We start from the raw sequence: 23,325 nt of genomic DNA, 5'->3' as shown, positions 1-23,325 counted from the left end.
CCTTTCATTATTTATGTTTTGATTAAGCCCCATCATCATAAAAAATTTAAAGCTTCGTGAAAGCATTAAGAATGCATTTAAAAAATTGCACTAATGTCAGGGCTATCTTTTGAAGTAAAGTCCATTTCACCATAAAAACTAAATGAATAAAAATTTTCAAAAAAACATTTATTTTTTTAATTTACATGCAATTTTTTTTTAACTAAATTTCCTCAGCGCTTTAAGCCTTTGTTATAACAAACAAAATTATTTATGTTTCTTCCTTGCAAAATCGAGGCTAGTTAAGATTTGTAGAGGCCCTTAACATTAAAAAAAAAAAAAAAAAAAAAAAAAAAAAAAAAAAAAAAAAAAATGAGCTTTTATTTATATTTATGGCAGTTTTTTTCCTCATTTCTTTTCACTTGGTTTTGATTTAGTTGTATCATGTATTCCTTGGTAAAGCTAGAAATGGGAAATTTTTATGGTGTCCTCCTTTCCTGTATCCCTAAGAACTGTTTTGTAGTGCCTCTTTTCCTTGATGCTATAAGCACATGTTTATTTTATTTAATTGATAATCCAGCTCTGCACAGAGTTCCATTGCCCATGTGATGGTATTCTGTGAGATGCACGATAGTGATCTCCTCCGGGAGATGCACGCAGCCATTTTCATTTCACCGTCAGTGATTCTCATTTCTATTTGCCATTTACTGTAATTTCCTGTATGTATGATTTCGGCTCTCGACTAGGCACCAAATCGAAAGCACCGACTGTTGCTGACCAGAGAGTGATTTGTCACAGATGTTTTCGCAGTTTTTCATGAAAAATCTCGCCTATTTTCACTCTTTACTATCGCTCAGTGCATTGCCATTGTACATTTTACATACCTGACAGTGAATGTGTAATATTCATGTTTCTGCTGTTAAGAATTGGGTGACTGACCATATTTCTCAGTTGCTGGGGCACTTGATTTTAACCAATGATTTAATTTTTTACTATGAAGCACATAAACTGATGTTGGCAATGCAAGCAGTAGTGTACCGTGCACAAAAAATGCCAGGAGCTTGCACATGCGAAATTTTGGGTGGGGAATGGACTTTGCTTAAAAAATAGCCCCCATAATTTAGATAATCAAGAAATATGATATTACAAAAAAAGCTTTGCCATTGTAATCAATTATTATCAGTTAAAAAAAATAATGAGAGAATTGGATAAATTTTTGTTATCATGGCTTGAAAACTGGCAGTGGTGTCTTGTAGTAATATGTTTCATGGTCATTTCGAATAGGCTTTGTTAATGCATTATTAGTGAATTTCCACTTGTAATTACAGTCTAGTCTGTATTTAGCTTGGCATATATTTAAAATGGTATGCTAGGTACACTGGTCATCAAAATTAAAAGATAATGACAGAAATAATACATTAATGACATTTAATAAAAAAATTAATAGAAATTTGTACAAAAGCATTAATTAACATAAATTACAATGTTTGGCAGTTGGTTATTTGCAAAATATTGACATTAAAGCCAAATTTATGGAAACTGGAGAATAATAGAAAGATTAAGTCACCTCTTGTGGAAAATTTTTTTCTTTAATATGGTGTATGGTCGCCTTGGATAGATATGCATACCTTGCATCTTGATTTCATAGACTTGTGCTGATTAAGTCTTGTGGAACTGCATGCCACTCGTCTAAAAGTGCACTTTTCAGCTCCTGGAGGGTATGGAAAAGAATTTGGTGTGCTGAAATTTGGCATCCCATACATGTTCAATCAGGTTCGAATAAGGTGGCCAATTCATTCAAGTAATATATTCTGTTTGCAGTATTTTGACACCCCATGTGCTCGGTGAGGCCGAGCATCCATTAACAAAATCTCTAGACCAACATCACCCCTAAACATTCTAACTTGGGATTCCAATACCACATCCATATATCTCCAAGTGGTTACAGAACCTCCTTCAATGCATGCAGCCATTTGTTGATTTGTTCTTTAATCACTCCATATCAAAACAAATCTAGAATCATTGTTCAGACTATATCTGGATTCGTCAGTAAACAATACTCGCACCCAGTCATCTTGGCTCTTTCGAATATGATGCCGGCACCAGTTTTAATCGGCCCCTCTGGAAGCTAGAGTGAGTGGGACACAAAGTATTGGTTTTCTTGCATACAGGCTAACCTCGTTAAGCCTTCATGTAGCAGTAGAATGGTTAATTCGCATTCCTGTGGCAACCTGAAGGTTTAAAACCAAATCTCTTGTAGTCGCTTCATGGTTGCTTCGAGCTGACAAGGACAGAAAATAGTCTTTTGGTGCTTTTGGTCGCCCTTGACCAGGTTGTCTGTCATCTGATCCAGTGCTTAAAAAATGGCTCAAAAATCTTGATATGATATGTTGTTGACCACTTTGAGGAATGTTCAGATCTTGGGCAACCTCCGTTCCAACCTCCCTTTACCAATTACTTGCCACTTTTAACCTTCATTTAAAAGATGCCTTTGAGCCATAACTACTGAATACTGCTTACTCTCATACACCACATTCACTTTAGACAATAATTCAAACCAGAATTCCAACAGGCATCCATTGCGCACAACATTGTCAGTCACCAAACTTTCATATTTCTGGCACTGATGTATGCATGGAGGTACAAATTTGTGTTCAGTTGTAGTTCATTAATATAAATAATTACAGACTTGTGTGTTGGTTGCAACATTAACTGAGTGAGAATATTTTTTCTCATTATCCTTTAATTTTGATGACCACAGTGTATGTTATAATTGCATGGTAAATTTCAAAGCTCTATTTTAATTTTAGTTTCTAGTTTTATAAATTTATTGATATGAACACAATAATATATTCCAGATTCAAAATGGAATGGAATTTAAGGAAAGTCTTTAGAGTATACATTATCAGGCTTGAAAACAGTTGGAAGCAAATTTTGCAAAATGGAATGGAATTTAAGGAAAGTCTTTAGAGTATACATTATCAGGCTTGAAAACAGTTGGAAGCAAATTTTGCAGTGCATTATGAGATCCTCACATTTTTCAAATTTATGTACTTACTGTGATTTTAAGTGCAAAAGAAAACATGAAGCTTATTTATTCACTCTAGAAGCCTTTGTTTTGAATACATTCAGAGGAGTGAGGGAGTCATTTTTTTCTTGTTCTGTCATAATTCTTTTTTGAACTTGTAATACATTTTGAATAACTAGTAATAACTTTTTTTCCCATCTAAACTAGAGTTACTTGTAAACTAGCTTACTGAAGAACCGTGTAGCGACTATTCACTGAGTTCGTGTAAGTAACAAGTAAAAAAAAAAAAGTTAATTTACCCTTTATTCCAACTCAAAATAGATTAACAGATAGCCCCTCTGGGGCATACATTAAGCCTTCACTTGGGCCTTAACTCAAAATAGAAAATATAAAACTGAACTAATGCTAAATAAATTTAATCAGCTGAAGCTGCACAGAATTATCTAATGGAGTTTGCCCTTATTAAAAGATCACCGGCTTATAGTAGCATGTAGAAGTACCATCGTAAAACAATAAGCTTGGACTAATAGCAACAATGTGGCCGAAAAGCAGAACATGCTTTTCTCATGAAAGTGCCCCAGACTTCACCTTAACCCTTTCAGGACGGGCGTCCCATATACAAATCCCCTAAGAACGTCTCTTACAGCCGGCATCCCATCCACGCATCAGTAAAGATCACATTCAGAGGACGGCTGATGCGTATACGCATTTGAAGGTGGAACATTTTTCTGAAGGCCACTAGATGGCATCCTGTGTCCGTTACTTTTGAAATGAACACAGTTTTAGGTTCCTGACCTTGAGTTTGATATATTCTGCTTGACTTTGGTATTTTACTCATCAGCTGTTCGAGGGGGGGGACGGAGGGAAAGCATAAACAGAGGTGGGCTCTTTAAATCACTGCGTGCTAATGAAAACATTCTCGAATCTGATTTATATCCAATTACTTTTTTTATTCTATTTTTTTCCTCTACTATGTACGGTCTTTTAGGGTTACTGTGCGGAGTTTTTTTACGTTTTGCATTGACTTCAGATATATTTCCGTTCCTTCCTTTTTTTATTTAGGAAAGCATGACCTCCAGTCTATTATGGCGGGAAGGCGCTATTTATCAGAGGAAGAATACCTTGGTATGGTTAGTGAACCATTTACTAACGCAAATTAGAGTACTGATTCATTTTCTAAAGAGTTAAAAAGTGATACTTTTTCTAAGAGTTACAAAGTGATACTTCTCTGTGCTTCGAGATTTACCACACTCGTTTTCATTTTAAACATTTCTCTGATTTTTGTTATAAAATTAGGCTTAGCAAAATTCGATACAAAACCTCCATCCTGTACGGTGACTGCCTTCGATTCTCTTCCGTCCCGCACGAGCATCTTAAAACAAAGGTGCGCCCTCGCGAAAAGGTTAAATACTCGTTTCTGTCTCATTTGCATAAATCCAAATCCTGAATTAATTCTGGTAGGAAAACATAGGCACAAAATTAGAATGCATAGAAAAGGCTTGTTCCAAAGTAAAAATAATGGTTAGAAAATTAAAATAAAACCCTGCAACATCAATAGCAGATTCAAGTACAAAATAAAATTAAGTTTATTTGCAAATACAGCTGGCGCAGCTTAATGTTATCTAGTTTGTCAGTGCCTTGTTTCGGTAACATTAAGTGATGAGAAAAAATATCCTTTGATATCCTTACCTGATTTCAAATAATTGACTAAAATTGAAAACAAGCTGTTTGATGATACGAATGTGCGAGGCTTGGCGATATTTAAACGATTACATTGAGTGGTGTCTGTATGATGAAATTACTTGCTTTTTTTCATTTGCAAAAACATTTCATTGTGATAAAAATAATTACATGATTGCTATAGTTTAATCTTCATATTGAGTCCTGGGGAAAATGTCGCTTCACCTGTTTGTGTGTGTGTGTGTGTGTTTTTCCTGTATTGTCTTTTAATAACATAGTGAATTGATAAGACTATGTGTATGGAAAAAGCAGGAGTATCATGGCAAGCCCTGCAAGACATTGCATCTTAAAAATGTTATGTTATGAGTAAATATGAACTGGAACATTGGAAGAAGTGTGCGAGATTTTAAATATATATATAAGTGGGCTTGCCTTAATATCATCTGTTCTATTTAAGACATGAAATCAGCAAAGAATTTTAGTATTTAGTTAATCCCTTATCGGTGTTCCTTATTGCTATGCATCATTCTGTATAGGTTTCTATTAAAGCAGTAAAAATGAGTATGTCATTATGCTAAACTTGACTTATCATAAGTTTTGAAACATTTTTTTTACTATATTTTATCATTTTTATATTTTATGCCAGCAGTGTTGAAATCTGGTTTGTATTACTAGACCATGATAAATTCTTTATTTTAGAGAGTGCAGAGATTTTGCAGCCGTGTTTTAAATCAATGTTAAAAAAAAAGAATCAGTCATTTCTAATTCATTTTGAAATGCACTTTATGATAAAAACATACTTATTCCAAGATTTACTTATCTGTTACAAATTCCCCGATTTTAGGCTTCTCGCTTTGTATATTATTAGCCTGATTTTTGGCTAAATAACCTACAAAATACTATGTAGGTCAATGGCTGCTTTAGTCGAAGATTTTGCCTTCCGAGGCAATCTGCTTGCCACCCCTCTCAATTTATTTTTTAAATGAAGCTTTTAATTAATCATTTCGTAATTATGTAGTATGTGATCTACTGATGGATGGCATCATCATTGCATAAATTTTCATATTTGCATAGAGTTCGACTGCTTTTGTGGCATTACCGCCGTTATTATTTTTATCTTTTATATTCAGAGTATGGCTGCCAGGAAATGTTCAGCAGCTGATAGAATGTATGTTCCTCATGATATTTTATGATACCAAATGTGAAGCTTGCAATAGCAAAGTGAATTGTTATCTCTCTGACTCGTCCCCAGACAGTTGTGAATCCGAAAACAATTCGATGACCATCCAAAATGTTCGGCAGTGGTGCAAAATAGATGTGATAAATATTCCATGACAGTCTGGGTATAATTGTAAATATGGCGAATAATGCAACTGTTTTGAAATATTTCGAACTTGAGAACATGTGGTTCACCTAGAAGAACTTTATCGGATTGGACACACCTAAAAATTTCCTTCTGTATGCACAGAAAAATTGAAAGAAGAAGGATTTGTAAGTTACTCTGAACATTCTTTATTTATAGAAGATGGCAGCTCAACACAAACCAGTCTATATATTTTAGCCATGTTTAGTTTTTTAAGACCCTCATTTTTCAAAGAAATCTTCCAGATTTTTTTTAGGGTATAAAAGGAATTGTTTAAAAAGAAATTTCTATGTTATTTTTTTGGCTGTAGGCTAATATCCTTATTCTATATTAGTTTAAAATTTTTACCTTGAAATCTTGCCTAAAATCAAATGGCGAACCTTAGGTGTGCCCAGACCAGGCTCACCGATAATCTAGGACAACTGAGAGTCTGTATTCTTTGTTTCTCCGCATGTCATCAGTCAGTTAATTGACAACAATGCTCGTTTCAGCACTCTTTTCGAAGCTCTATTCAGTCAGTGTGCCCACTTTGGGCACACCCACATAATTAAAACGAAAAGTGTTATCTTCACAAAATTTTACTTGTGTACTCCTCTAGGCCTAATTAGACTGCCTACTTTTTTTTTTCTTTTTTCTTTTTTTTTTTTAAATCAAAACTCCGACTTTAAAAAGTAGCATGCAGGAAAGGTTTAATCGTACTCTCAACTATTTGGCAGCTCATCGTTTTGCAACCCACATTCCTCTTAATACCATTAAAAAAGAACCTAGCAGACAGCAGTAAAAATCAGAGTTTAATCAAGAATTATTTTCAAAGTTTTCATCTTTATACAATTACTCTTAAAACTGATTTTTATGAAAGCCTGTTTTTATGTGCGAAATTTATATTAAGAAAATCCTGGATATAGAATTGTGCGATGTATTTTAACACTCAAATGTTTGCAGATTTGAAAAAAATTCAGCAATGGGAGGGTTAAAAACTTGTCGTGCTTTTGTTTCATAAAACTGAAGTAATTAAATTTTTTATAGGTTGTTAAATTAATTAACAGAATCATTTTCATTTGTGTATTCTTAATTATTTTAATTCATTTTCATTTGTGTATTCTTAATTATTTTAATTCATTTTCATTTGTGTATTCTTAATTATTTTTATTCATTTTCATTTGTGTATTTTTAATTATTTTTATTCATTTTCGTATTTAAAAATATTTTTTCTAGTGGCAGCATCTGAGACATAACTGATATTTTTAAAATCATTACCAAGATAGCTTTCTCTGATACAAAAGATATTTAAGTAATGTGTATAGTATAGGTATGTGTTATCTTCAGTTTATGCTATCAGTTGAATTTCTGATGAATGGCAGGGCAGACTGTTGAAAGTTAAATTTTTTGGGAGGCAAAGATTATCTGCAGATTTGCAATTGTGTAGGTTGTCAATGTCTGTAAGCTTTAGAGAAAACCGATTTTCAACCGTGCATTCACTTCTATCAATATAATATGAGGCTATGCTGTATCTAAAATAAATAAATAAAATAAAATAAAAAGTTTTTACATATAAAGCTTTTATTTAAAATAGAAATTATATTTGATACACTAAAATAAAAGGTTCTCAACCAGGGTGGAATTCCTCCCTTGGGCAGGATTTCATAGTTTACGGGGGGTGCAGTCAGCCTTTTGTTTGCTTTTAAGAAATTAATTTTAGTTTATGAATGTAAAAATATGTTTTTATTTTAAGTTTTTGGTATTTATCAACATTTTCTGTGCATTTTCATGTCTAATTTATAAAGCACATTAAAACATGATCTAAATTTAGATAAAGGCTAAATTTAGATAATAATTTAGTATTTTTTTGTGTTTTGAAAAAGAGAAGGGAATAAACATTTAGCAATAATGAAAGGGGTGCATGGGGCAGAAGATGTTGAGAATCACTGCTGAACTATTGCACCTACGATAAATTTAAAAAGATAATAACATAAACATTTGGCAGTGCAATTCAATTAATTGATTTCGTTAAAAGTTTAAACTTTTTTCATGCTGTATTTGATAGTGCTAACAGTAAATTTCTTACATGTTTAATATGTTCATTAAACGAAAATATTGTTGCGTTATTTTCTTCATTCGCGTTCTTACAGGGTTCATAGATTTGGAGTGAATAACGATGACACTTGATGAAGTATCCAAACACACTTTATTTAGCCAGTATTAATCAGGACAGCTCCAAAATCATGTTTTACAGTCATCGAAGATCTGCTATACATTTGCTGGAACAATCAGCGACACAGCCTTCAGGCTATCGGGCAATAATGGTAGAGACAGCTTCACTGCAAAACACCAGAGTACAGCTCCCGACTCTCTTTGGTCATTTTCGGAACTCCTTGTAGTCTCGAGACTCTCCACGTTACAACACGCAATGCACTCGACTACACACAGAGCACAGCTACCAACTCTTCGGTTCAGTTGTTCCCGGAGCTCAAAACACTCTCTTGGCGATGCACTAACTGTGATACATTAAGACTCTTTCGATGCACTCGGCACTCAGTACCCAGCTGTCAACTTGATCGACTCTGCACGGACTGACTAACTAGAGACTAACTATCTCGTACTGACTCTCCGCATACCAGCAGGGTTTATATAATTTTTGGCTTGTGTTCAAGAACATTTTGGGCTAAACCAGTAAGAATTCATTCCAGAAGGTTCTCCATTTGTCCATGGCATATTGCCAATTTTGTTGCCAAATGTGGCAACCCTAAACCTGCTCTGCGGGGAAGCTATCGTACTGCACCTGTACATTTTTAGTCCAAAGGGACTTTGTCCCTGAAGGGCTATTGTTTTCGTTTTGCGATTTTGTGTTGAATCACTATAAATGTCTGTTTCACTTTTCAAACTGTTGCCACCAAGTTTTAGAGTCCTGCATTATATTTGTAGAAATTAAATAATGAGAAATCTGCATAAATGTATGTATATTTCTCACATTGTAACAAAACAACAGTACATAGAGCCATCGAATTTTGAATTATGTAATCCTCCTACGAATGTGGGCATGTGGAAGACCAAATTTGAAATTTGTTTTATTATTGATTTCATATTTTGTAAAACTTTAACGAATTTTTGATTAACAAACTCGAGGATTTCAAAGTGAGCGATGGCAACACTCTACAGGGGGGACAACCTTTTCGTCTCCACCACGCGGAGCTGTGTATCGGAAATTCTAAAGACATGCTCATTTTAAAATTATTTTGCGACATTGCTATTGAACTGAATTTTATGGTTTAATTGCAAAGAACATGATATTTAATGAATAAAGGCAACACACAAAATGTTTAAAAAATGCCCCTTTGGACGTAATTTAAAATCTTTAATCACCTTTTTTTTTTGTAACAATATGTTTAAAATTTGTTTAAATATCAAATAAAAAAAGCCTAAATTGAATTTTGAAAAAAATCCCTTCACAACACTGCATTGTTGTGTGTACAAAATTTGAACTCGATAGTTTATCAGGAAGTAAGTTAAAAATCGATGACAAAATTCCAACCATAATGAAATGCTATGAATTAACTAAATGAAAGCTTATAACTGTAGCTAAGAAGCCTGATTTTCGAATCGAGATTACAAATACATTCAGAAATATGGCAGCTTTTTGTGTATTGACAATGTAATATGAAATACCTGAGCATCTTCATTGTAATGTTGCTTTTAATTCTTTTCTCGATCTTAATATGTGTACATTCTGCAGCTTGTTCTTATTTTTGCACTTTTTAAATGTTTACTATTTCTACAAAGTAAGCATAATATTTATTTTTATCAGATATGGAAAACAATGAGGGGGATGTTGAGGGGGAATATTCAAAGTCAGATTATGGTAGGTATATGTATCTTAACGTTCATACTCTATCTTATTGCATGCTGCTGCTAGATATGCAAACCTTCTGCATAATAGCTCTTAGAAGCTTATCAAATTATAGCTATAAATAATTATTCTTGTATTAAATATTGAAATGTGAAAAATCATTTACATCAAGAAAAATAAGTGTTTTTAATAAGAAATACATTTTTCCAAAAACTTGTCAAGGATTGTTTAGAAAAAAATTCTGAAAAGTAAAACTTTTTAAAGTTTCAAGGTGTAAAGAAATTTATCCATTACATTTGATGTCAGTATTTAGTTAACATGTATAGATATACTTTCTGATAACTTTATTCATAGTCATTTGCAGTATAAAAGTCTTGTAATTAAACAGCCTTTGCACTGATTCAAAAATTTTCATAATTAGCAAAACCTGTGAAGAAATCTAAATGAATGAAAAAATACTCCAAAGTTGTTAATGAAAAAACATGTTTTATCCTTAGCTTCATTAGAAAGTATGAAATTATTTAGCATTTTGTAAAAAATGTGAGCTTTTTTAATTAGAAATGCAAAAAGCTTTATGAATATTTAATTTATTAAAAAGCTTCCATAATTTGTTCAAAAGGAACTTTGTATATTAATTATTGGTATAGCTTATTATAATAAGAATAATATATATACTGAAAGCTTAAGTTTTTACTGTTATGTATTTTTATAAAGTTTTTGCAAAAAAATCTGTAGAATTTGAATGTTTTTCAGTAGACTTGCTTTGCAGTTTTTTAATTCTTTATTCTAAAAGATACCAGGTGATTTTAATTTTCTTTTCTTGCCCCCTACCCTTTATTCTTTTATTTTTATTATTGCCATGCACATTTTGTAGTGTATAATAAATTTGCCATCACATAATACTCATTGTAATATCTGTATGTGCTATGAATGTTAAATCTTGCTGCTGATTTGTAATAATACATTTTCGATCATAAAATATAGTCAGTATGTGTGTTTGACATTTCATACATACTGACTATAAGTCATTAAGTCGTTTGGAAGCAAGAAAGTTTAATGTCGCCAGGCAAAATGCCATAATTTTAATAGCTTTTGAATATTAAATGCTGTATTAATTGAGTGAAACAATAACAAAAAACATTATTTTTGCACTGTTTGAAAATGAAAACTTGAATATATAATATTCACATTCAGTTTAAAAATTGTTGAAAATCATCAATAATCATAAGTTCTAAAATTATTGACATTTTTATCTAAAAAGGTTAAATAGTAACAATAAATGCACCAGGAACCTCAGTCATTACCTCAGCCACCTTGCTGAGACGAGCAGTTTGCACTGCTAAGCCTAACTCTGGGGGAAAATGTGCATAAATTTAATTTGTGGTTCAATTGTTCCAGTTTTTGGCACATTATGAGAGGAACACTCAGGTAGTTGTCAGAATTAATTCGGAAACTTTATATTTTTCCTGCCATTTGAAGTTTAAAAAGTGTTTTGCTAAATAATAAAAAAATTCTTCCCGAAGCACTAACAAAACTCTTAAGAGGAATGAAAAAAACCTCTAAAGTAATAGGACATATATCCCATATTGCCAAAAATAAAAGTGTTCAGAAGCATGGAGAACATTCCTATGAGTTTATATCATCTGGATACAGCTGATAGCCAGCACTGTGTATTTACATTATTCAATCCATGATTTCCACTTTCATTCCAAAACAAAATATCAAAACTAAAAAATACTGCAACCAAATGAAACACAACATTCTCCAGTCTCTAGAAATGTCACCATAACAGACATAGGGGCTAGATCTAGTGGCAAAAAATGATATTAATTAAACATTCTATCTAAAAAGAAATCATCAGCAAAGGTATAATAATTATAGCATCGATATCAATATGATTATTGATTTAAATTTTTATGATTTGGCAATGTATATAGGAATCAAATTTTAACAAATAGATTGTTTTATTATTTATGTTTAGATGGTGCCTTAGAGCAGCCTGTAAAACACAAAGAACTTGATTCTAAAGCACCTAGTCCAGTAATTATTAAAAATGAAGTTACAGTGGATAGAAGTAGTCTTGATAAAGCTTTTGACAACTTTCCTTCAAGAAACTCCATGAGTCATGGGATGCCAGATGATATTCCAATGATCTCATCTCTCCCAGATCAAGAAGACAGTCATTTCTTCTTCTATTTCTTATCAATTGTCCTAATACTGATGGCCGGCTATTTAATTGTTCACAATAAGCAAAAGGTAAGTATTGTATATTTCTGAATATAAGCAGATCTATGTGTATAAACCAAGAGTGTTTTTTTCTTGAAAATTTAACACAAAATTCGAAAGCCAAAATTTAAAAAAAAAAAAAAAAAAAATCCTGCAATGTTCATGCCATGAGGTTTGAAAAGCTTGCCAAGCCTGTGAAATGGGGGGAGTGTTTTCCAATCAGATTCCTGTAATGTAGGGGTAATCAACCAGGGAAAAATTTCCCCCTGGATGGAATTTCATACCTTCAAGGCAAATGAATTTCAAGGGGCCAAAATCTTTCTTTATCTGTTATTTAGTTTCAGTTTATGTATATAAGAAATTACTTCAAGTTTTGGAATTTATGAATATTTTCTGTACTTTTCCTTGTGTAATTTATAAAACACAATACAAAATAATCTAAATTTAAATAAATGTATATGTATTTTTCAAGTTTGGAAAAAGAAGGGGAGAATGATCATCAAGCAACAGCAAAAGGGATCTGTAGGGCAAAAGAGGTTGAAAACTACTTAAAAATACCAGATGCTAATGATGATGGTTTTTAACTCGGGTAAATCAATTTAAAGCTAGCATACTTTTATTTTTTATGTGTTTTATAAATTAAACAAGGAAAAAATACAGAGCATATTGAAAAATACCAAAACTTAAATCAAAGCAGTTTTTTATATTCATAAACTGAAGATAAATACTTAACAGGTAAATAAAGGCTGACTACTTTTCCCCTAAAGCTCTTAAATTTTTTCCCCGGAGGAAATTATCTTCTGGTTTAGAAACCCTGACACAGATGAAAAAAGAAGCTGAACTTGCAATGGGAAGCCATCATCTTCAATGGATGACCGGTCTGAATCAGTGGAATGTCCATGAATTTTTTGTACAAATGGGCTATGGTCACAATGCAGTACAAAAGCTGATGAAAAACTTGCCTTATTATAAAATGTGTTGTGCATACCTCGACAGTTGACATCTGATATGAAGCAGAAAAGAATATTCATTTGCCATGATCTATTGAGACTTCAAAAAAAGAGTGGCTCATGTTTTTACTTCCTTGTACGAAGTAAAAAGGAAGTATTGTAATTGTGAAAAGTTTCAGACAGCATATTTCAAAGAAAATATCCATTTCGACCGCTATCAAATGCAATTTTACGATGTTTTTGCATAACATCTGTACATAAGGACAGAATAACAGACTCTTTTCCTCCAAGAAAATTATAAAACTGCTTTAAAATAAATTGTGAAGAGAATTTTTCGTGGTGTCTGTACGTATGTATGTATCTCGCATAACTCAAAAACGAATATCCTCAGAATGTCTAAATTTTGTATATAGGACTGCTATAACATGTAGATGTGCACCTCGTATTTTGGTTGCAATCGGCCGCACCAAACGTATATAAATATATGTATATATGCATCCAGTAAGTTACCTAGCTCATTGATCTCAGTTTCTTTACTCTTATATATTTCTAAATTGTGCATTTTGTACTTTAAAGATGATTGAATTATGTTGTTCTTATTTTCCAGTTAAAGTTTTTATGCCTTTAGGAAATCTGCAAGCAATATTTATAGAATTATCAACAATTTGAAAGCTGTAAGTGCTGTTAAGCCTAATTTTTAAATAACAGGGCGGACATATTTGTTTACATTTGAAACAGCAGAATAGTAGATTTGTTGCCAATCTAGAGGGACTAAGCTTCGCAACAACAAAGATAATGCCTTCATTTATTATTGCGAATTAAATTATGCTTAATCCTTTCTGGAATTTTTCGAGAAAATAAGTGTTTAAGATTTACTTCAAAATTAATATAGATATTTTGAGTTTTTATGTATTTTTGCCTTGTCGCGAAGTGAGAACTGAATTAATTGAATGGGAAATACTGAATCGTCTCTGAAAAACTGTTTCTTTTCTGTTTTCTTTGCTTAATTTCTTTTATACATCATTCTAGATTTATTGTAGTATTTGAATAGAACATGTGGCAACGATTAGATAATTCTTCAAAAGATATAAATTTTGTGCACTCTGAGTTATAATATGAACTAAATATAATGTGGTAAGTGAACCTAGCGCCATAGTGTCGTTATGGTAAACAAATATAGTGAACTTTAAAGAGTGCATTTATTCTGTTGTGGTTTATGTGCTATGGACGAAGCAGATTTAATTCAATCCAATAAACTTAAATGAAATGCAAGAAAAAATGCATATAATTTAATATTCCATACAAGGAACATGTATACACAACAGATTTTTTTCAGTTTTGTAGCCTTTTTCTATGAGGCATAATGTGTTTGAAAGCCAGCAGTTTTTGGAATTGTCTTTTAGGTTAACAGAATCAAATAGAAGGATGGCCTTCGTCATTCTCTTTGAATTTGGGGGTTATACTGTGACTTGCAAGTGGGTATTTTACCCTTTGGGTACACATTTATTTGAGCATTTTATTACACTTGGAGCATATTTAATTTTTTGTGCAAGTAAGAACAGTAGATTTTATGCATTAATTAATTTATTTCGTATTATTCAGTATATATACTTCTACATAATATTGAAATAACTTTAGGCAATTAGACCAAACAAGAAGCTAATGCAATCTGCATTCACTAAGATATGCATGACGTCATGTATCTTTAACAATAATTTAAGTGGTCTGCAGTCAGCAAATTTATTTTCTTCCATCATTCAGTTTGCACACTCTGTGTTGAGTTATACTTTTTATAAAGAAACAGTCACTTGAAAAACATGCAAATCATGGGTGGTCTGTATTGGGTAATAAAAAGGGCAATGTTTAATGTACAAATAGACTTATGGTGTATAAACTGCATATCTTAGTTTGGCAAGATTTTCTGGCTTCCATTATAGAAAAATTATACCAATAACCTCATTTATATGTTTCCATTAAATTACCCAGTTAGTACTTTTTGCAATGGTAAAAGTTGGAAATGAATCTCAAAAACTGGATTTTAGTGCATTTAAAATAATATCTTATTTCTTCTCACTGCTACCTGATTCTTTTCTCTCTTTTACTGTTTTGTTTGCACTAAATGCTATTAACGTTAGAATACAAAAAGTCTGCACATTAACCAAATGTAGTATCATCATAATATTTAACGGTGACTAGTAAGAAAATCATAAGTTGGTAATCATCGTTCTAAGCTGAAATTTTGGATTTGAAAAAATTTTGAATGGGCAAAACCTCTTTCTAATAGTTTCAAGCAATACATTTTGTGAAACCATGACTCTGGAATTCATAGCTTCATTTTCCCCCTGTTGCTTTTGTTCTTATCAATGCGTACCTAGACTAAGAACTTCTTATAATATTCTGTCATATTTTTGATGATGCTTAAATCTAATAACTGTAATTTGATTGTATTATTAACAAGGGTAGAAAATTATTTTATATTTTGTAGAATAATGTCAGACTGATTGTTAATAAATAAAAAGTTGCTCAGTAAACTATTCTTTTATATTTTGGAGAATAATGTCAGGATAATTATTAATAAATAAAAATTTGCTCAGTTTTCCAACATCATCAATTTCTCATCTTGGATTTTACTTTTTTTTTTTTTTAAAGTTGTTGTATCTGTTTATGCTTCCTATTCAAAGAAAATATGTGAATTCTATTTTGAAGGCTGTTTTAATTTTTTCTTCACTATTTATAAAGTCACATCCTGCAATACTGAAACTGGCGTATGGCAGATGAACATTTTGGTCTCGTCAATTTCCTTTAGACTTAATGTTATTTTGTATGACTATAGCAACTTTTAAATGTATAAACAATTAATATAATAAACTTTGTGGATATCATGGATTGAAACATTTTTATAGTTTTCAGACTTTTATTCGGGATTTTTGCAATTTTAAAATGGAAAATTACTAATCCTTAAATTCATCCTGTGAGGCCATTAGATTAATGAAAAACATTTTAAAGTTACTGTTCTTGGTACAATTCTGTTATAAGGACCATAAAAATTGCCAAACTACTGCTATGCCAAAGCTGCCAAAAATAATTACGGTAACCCTAACGCAAGAAAGGAAACATAATAGTTAATAACTATCTAAGATTGTTGTTTTAGTTTAGATGAAAGGTTAATTTCATGTAAATAAATTTTTTGTTATTATGATTTATAAACAAAAAGCTAAACACAAACTGAAATTAAACGGGAGAGATAAATTTTTTTATGTGTTCCAACATAGCAGTTTTTTGTGCTAGCGTCTGTACATAAACTCAGACAAGTAATAATCGAAATGCTGTCGAGCAGTGCAACTTTTATTATGCCATTAAGCACTGCCCCACAGCCACTCTACTGTTTGTCTACGACTCTCACTTTCAAAGTCTACAAAATTATAGTTGTAATTGACAGTAAAATGTTCAAACCCCTCATTTTGCAGTTCATCTGAGTTGTATAATTTCCAGCAGTCAGTATAAATAATGCTTTCTTCTGCGATATTTTCTTTTATGATGTTCAATAAAGGTTTCACCGATCATTCTGGAACAGCAATTAAGAAGAAACAGTCATTTGATTCTCTGCATAACCCACCGAAAACACATTGTGGCGGAAGAACCCGTTCAACGTTATCCTTTCTTCTACTGAAAAGGCTTTCGTCTACTTCAATAATTTTGCCCCATCTACCGATTTTCAAGTTAGGCCAAGTAAATAAAGTTGCGGCACACACCTCGCGCATGTAACTGTTACAGTCTATAGATGTATTGTAGTTCAACTTTAGTTTGGGGGAACGTTATGGCGCGCAATTAACTGGAAGTTGATCTGTCGGCACTATTCTTATCTTCAAGGCAGATGTTTTTATTTTATTCGGCTTATAATTCCTTACTAAATGTGGTATTTCATCTCGATGTACTCCGTCTTGGATATGATTTAAATCAAATTCCTCGTCATTATAAATATCACGAATACACATCAAATAGTTTTCTGGTTGCAATTTCCTAATTTCGACTATGCCTAATGTATGCTTTATGCATGCGCACATTGAAAGAAATGTTTAATAAAGTAAACAAACAAATATTATTATTATTATTATTATTATTTTGTAAATTTTTATCCGCTTTAGATCATAATTGCTCTTTATTTCATGAATTACGGTTTCATATTTTTAATTTTATAATTTCCGCGTGCCATCTTATCAGATTTAAATTTATGGTCTATAATCCGGAAAAACCGATAATCCAGAATCACCAAAGTCCTATGTGACTGTATAGAACTATCTAAATTTATGCACTTCGGCACGTTCGCTAGATTTGGCGCCGCTTAAATGGACGCATTTGCAAGATTTTGTGCTTTTGCGCATATATTTTCACTGCAGTGTTTTACGGTCCCTAAAACGGAATAGTACCCTCTTTTATCTTCATCATGGATTCATATAATCCATGAGGGAGATAATTTCTATTCATTTCTTTCCAAAGCACAAATGTTATTAGAATTGAAATGCCATACAGTGTCAAGCTGTAGTTAGAAACTAAGAAATTTATAAATATTTATATAGAGACATGTCTTTTCATTTATGTAGAGCAGAAAAATTTAATAAATTAGAGAAAGAAATTAGGCTGTTATTATTCTTTAAGTTTTGCCTCGCTCAGTAAATTTTCTCTGAAAGCATAGAAAGTTTTCATATTTTTTTAATGCTTAGTTTAAATTAGAGTAAGTTATTTAATGATTACCGTATTTGACGGCAAGGTTTCGGTTTTACGAAGTTCACTGTAGTTATTTTTAAATATATCTCTTTTGAATTGGAGGAGCAGACATTCTCCTCATTTACTGTTCTTGACATGTAGAGTCATTAGGTTATTTTAAAGCAGAGGAGATGAAAAAATGAGCAATGCCCTCGCCGGGACTTGAACCGCAAACCTCTCGGAGTGTCCTGGCCATGAAGGCATGCTGAGAAGACAGGAGAAATACCTTACATACTCCCCCTCATAAAGGGCGACTGGGGTCTAGGGGACCCAGTCGGCAAATCCTGGTGGTGAAGAATCATCATTCACCACTTTTTAGTTCAGGCGCCACTGTACAGTCATTAGGTTATTTTAAAGCTGAAGAGATGAAAAATTAGCAGTGCCCTCACCGGGACTTGAACCACAGACCTCTTGAATACGTGCCGGGTGTGCTAGCCATTACACCAAGAAGGCGGGAGAAATACCTTATAGGCAGACTCAGAATATCTTTGGATATAAAATACTAGGCTTTACAAATTCTTAAAATTAAGAGTTCTAATGCTGAATGATAAAATAAAATCCATATCTTTCTGATTATTCATTCCTGATCATTAAGCCTGTGTTGAAGGCATACATTGTTTTACGCAATAAAATTTTCATTTACATATTTTATGAAATGGAAAGCTCTGTCTTTCCTGGTATATCTTTAGTTGTTGGTCATCATCAGAAAGAACACAACCAAGTCAAAATAAAAATCGTTTCCTGTTTTTGTAAATCAAAATTGAACACTTACATTCTGAAAACAGTATTTATGTATTCATTTTTTCCGATATATATGTTTTGAAATAATATCAATTTCAATTTGGCTAACATAAATATTATTTTTATATAGATCATTGCTTTAATCGTGGAAGGTCGTCACGAGCGAAGGCGCAGGTCTCACGGAGTTGGATATAAGAAGCTAGAAACCAAGTGATTTTTATGACAGATCCAGCACTCGTGCATTGTATATAGCTAAATTGAACATTTTCTCCTGTTTGAAATTGTTTTAAGTAAATTATGAGGTATAGCAATTGATGTTGTCCATGTATTTATTATCTTGTGGAGTTACTTTTGTAATTTCTCTAAGTCATAAAAATAAATTATGGGTAGTCAACAAAAAGTTGTTTTTCGTCCCCTTCTTTTAAAGCATGTGTATTCATAGAACTTTTGGGGGAGGGAAGCAATATAATGATTTAAAGAAATCCTCAGACATGTTATACATTTTCATACATACATGGTAGTATTTCAATAATTTGCACATCTCAAGAATTGTAAATTCATTAAGTATATTTTTAATGTACTTCATAAATATTGATGTGCGTGTCCACCTTTGCTGGTACACCAGGATATCTGTACAACATCTGGAAGATTTACTTAAACATGTTGAAAATATCTGTTAATATCACACTTTAATAAAAAAAATAGTAATGATTATCTGTTTCAGCATGACACTTGCTTGATTTTTTGCACCAGAGGTCATTTACAAACATACCTCAATTGGAATTTGCCACCATGGTGAACAGGATCTTCAGAACAAGATGATGATGCATTAATGCAGTGGTCGACCTAATCTCTGGATTCAACACAAAAGAAACAGCACCTGTTTTCCAAGCCTGATGAGAGTGTTAATGTGAAAATGACAAGTCAATATCCAGATATGGGCGAAATTTTAAACCATTCCAGAAATTATGCTATTCATGAGTAATATTCCACATTCAAGATAGAAGCATGGAGTATGCAATATATGACTTCAATCTTTGAAACTTGACTGTTTTGAATTGCAATCCATGAATTCTATCTTTGAATTTATGGTGGAAATCCTCTTTGCAGTGAGTGGCAACTTTCATCTTTGCTGCTCAGTATGCGTATATGCCCACCATAGCACAAGGATAAAAACTTAAACTTTTTCGGCGAGACTTACTGCTTGCTTCTCAACCTTCTTTTTGTCTGTTTCTGGCATTGACTTGTGTATGTTAATGTTTAACCTTCCAGCACGTGCGTACGCGCAAAATTTACGACAAATTAAGTTTTTAATGCACATTTTTCACATATCGAAGCTGAGACATCTTCAAGTCATTCCTATTCCTCCTTTCTACCCTTCCCCACATCATGGAATGGGCCAACAGGAAGTCATTTGACTTTTTTCTTTTTTAACTGGTCTTTTGTGCTACGTGGCAGCGTTTTCATAAAATTTATGACACGCACGTGGTCGTGTTTTGAAATTCGAAAAATATTTTTTTCCTCAAATATTTTGTAATTTTGTGTTATTAATTGCTGTGTATAATTTAAATTTGAATACATTTGGCTCTGTAAATTTTATATCAGTTTTCATGGCAAAAAAATATGTGCAACCAGCTGATTTTCCTCGGATTCTTCAAAAATTATCTGGTGAAGAAAAGGAACACAAGGAAACCTTTGGATAGGAAAACAATACCGATTTCCATTTCTTATTTCCTTTTATTTCTATTTTTTAGAAATAAATAAAAACATTAAAGTTAGTTTTAAATGCATTTTTGTAACCAGTAAGAAGTAAATTTCCTTGTGGAAGTAAGTAATGCTAAATTTACTTTTTTTCCTACCAAGGTGTTTTCCTTTTTTATTGTCTATGGTGAATATTAAAATTAGCTTCGATTTTAAAATATAATTATTAAATAATAAATTTAAAATTTTCTATAGTAAAATACATCATTGCATTTCTCTCACTAACATAAGAATTTAAAAATAATTTACTTATATTTGAATGTGATGTCATTTGTATTTTCCAATAATAAGATTAATATTTTATTTCTTAACAAATTTATTATCAATATTCACTCATTTCTGTCGTTTTCGTGCCAAAAACGGTAAAATAACGGATGTCGTAAAAAATACGGTGTGCGCGTGCTCATGTAAAATTGCCAAGCTCACGTGCTGGAAGGTTAAATATTTAGCTTCTTTGCGAGATCTGCTTTTCTTTTTAGTTCCATGTACCAAGTAAAGGAAGTATTGCAATTGCAAAAAAATTTCGGTTATCATAATTCATCGACAGTTTCCATTTTTATTCTTCTCAAATCCATTTCAATGGTGTTTTTGCATGACATATGTACGTACAAACAGAATAAAGGACTTTTTATCTCAAAATGGTTTGAAAAATGGATTCAAATGAGATTTTTTTCATGACATCTTTACATATGTACCTCTCATAACTCAAGAAACCAGTAGCCTCAGAATGTTGAAATTTTGTATATGAGACTGCTATAATGTGTAGTTGGGCACCTCCCGTTTTGTTTACAATTGGCTGCACCAAAAGTGTATGTATATACGTACTATATTACCCAGCTTGATGAGCTAAGTTTTTGTATTCTTATATGTTGGTAAATTGTGAATTTTTTGCTATAAAAGTTATTGAATTATGTTGTTCTTATGTTCCAGTTAAGCATTTTATGCCTTTAGTTAATGTGCATGCTATAGTTATAGAAATTATCAACAATTTAAAAGTTGTTTTAAGTGCTACTAAGCCTAACAAAACTGCCATTTGTTTACTCTGAAACTTAGTAGAATAGTGAATTAAGTCAGTTTTTGCACCTTCAGTGTCTTTATGCTAAGTGGGACAAAAGTAAATTCTCAGTTCTGTGCCCCAAAAGTCTGCCTTCTAGCCCTCTAGCAGAATTGTTTGTTTTTGCATAAAAACTCTAATTGTAATTGGAAAAATATAATTAACTGTACTTAATTGTACTAAACTGTATTTGTTTTTCTGAATTTTACAATTTTTAGTGAAGATATTTTGAGTTTTTATGTATTTTGCCTTGCCATAAAGTGAAAACTGAATTGATTGAATGATATATCTCCAATAAAATTCAAGGAAATAAGTTTAAATGAAGTGCAGCAGAAAATGTGTATAATTTAATAGCCGTGCAAGGAAGTCCTGTGGTGACCTCATCAAATTTTTTAAATGTTAACTAAAGCTGGTTTTAACTGTAATGCTGAAATTTTGTGATATTTATGTCTTTCTGATGAAGTCTAATGGCAATAAAACATCGCCATATTTGGTGAGCTAAAGCAGGAACTACACTGGTGCAACATATGCTGCGGCTATACTTACTTTGAAAATTGGTTGTGGTTTAGCCTATTATTTTGTACGGAATACTCTTCTCTAGTTATAAAATCTTTTGGTTCAGAACTTATACGAATTAAGTATGCTGTAGTATTACATGGTATTGCAGGAAGTTTGAGCAAGCTGAATGGATTTTGAGATTTCACATTGATGTTATGTTAGTACGAATGATTCTCACGAATATTTTGCTGAAGGTTTTCATCAGTATGTGTCGGTGCCGAAATTGGTTTACAGTTTTAAAATTATCTTTTTTTTTTAATGCAAGTAGGATTGTTTTATGTAATTTAAGAATAAGTGGGGTTTTTTTTAATAAGAATTTTTAACTCATAATTTTATTGTGTTTTTGAAAGATTTTTAGAATATCTCTAGAGTGTATTTTTTATTTCTTATCGGGTTTTCTTGGCATTCATTGGAGTTGGTTTTTCATTGTTCTACGAAGCCGTATGCACGAAACAGTATATTTTTACAAGGTGATTATTTTAAATTTTGTTAATATTTATGCATTTTTCAATCTTGAGTGTATCCCTAATGGTTATTGGTTGCGTGAGTGGAGTGCTGTCCTTTTATACCATGCTTTAATATTTTCTTCTGTTTCTAATTAGAATTATATATCTTCTCTGAATTCTACTCATGTCGTGTAATGAAAATTCTATGGATGAATTTATAGCTGAGTATGTAACAGCTATGCATGAATCGCATGTTTCAGTAAAATGACCACATTTTTGGTAAAACAAACCCTGTATTATGGTTTGTTAGATTGGAATTGCAGTTTTCCCTTTCCAGTATTACTTCATATTTATTAAAATTTAACCATGTTGTTGCTGTGGTTTCTAATATATTTAATTCTGTTAGAGAAACCATTTTAATACCTCCCGTTACTAGAAAATATGATACCCTAAAACGAAGATTGATTGCAATGTATTCTGAAAGCAAAGCTTCGAAAATTCATAATCTGTAGTCAAGGGTCTTGAGCTTGATGACCAGCGCCCATCTCAGTTGTTGACTCATACACGCCCTTTAGCAGATGATACCACAGGTGAACCTTTGTTAAGATCTTTGTTGCTTGCAAGAGTCCAAAAGAAGACGAGCAGGAAAGTCACCTTCGTCTGATTTCTGATAGATTGCAAAAATACGGGTTAAAATTGAATCCTTCTAAATGTATTCTGAGAAAATCATCGGTATCATTTATTGGCTGTTTAATTACCCCTTCAGGTGTTCGGTGCCTTCCTGGAAAAACTGCGATAATTTCTAACTTTCCTAAACTTGTAATAATGTCTGAATTAATGAGGTTTCTATCAATGTTGAATTTTTATCGACGATTTTTACCTAAGACCGCAACTATCCAAAATCTGCTTCATTCCCTTTGAAAAGATTTTA

The 23,325-nt window shown here is 32.1% G+C and overlaps 1 protein-coding gene across 2 annotated transcripts in view; it reads left to right on the top strand.

The window, feature by feature from the left end:
- The window catches only part of LOC118190776 (uncharacterized), a 47,399-nt gene extending 28,424 nt beyond the window's left edge, over window positions 1–18,975 (top strand). Inside the window, exons 5-7 of one of the 2 annotated variants that reach the window (XM_035361547.2) lie at window positions 9,853–9,906; window positions 11,876–12,150; window positions 18,706–18,975. In XM_035361547.2, coding sequence (XP_035217438.1) covers window positions 9,853–9,906; window positions 11,876–12,150; window positions 18,706–18,789 — 413 coding nt within the window. In that variant the 3' untranslated portion in view covers window positions 18,790–18,975. The remainder of the gene's footprint in view (window positions 1–9,852; window positions 9,907–11,875; window positions 12,151–18,705) is intronic. The other variant, XM_035361548.2, reaches the window with a different exon arrangement.
- Window positions 18,976–23,325: the final 4,350 nt, after the last annotated feature.

This window comes from Stegodyphus dumicola, chromosome 3, assembly GCF_044657685.1.
Source record: "Stegodyphus dumicola isolate Sdum_Otavi_A_Nest chromosome 3, ASM4465768v1".
Classification (NCBI taxonomy): Eukaryota; Metazoa; Arthropoda; class Arachnida; order Araneae; family Eresidae; genus Stegodyphus; species Stegodyphus dumicola.
This window is presented reverse-complemented; position numbering and strand designations above follow the sequence as displayed.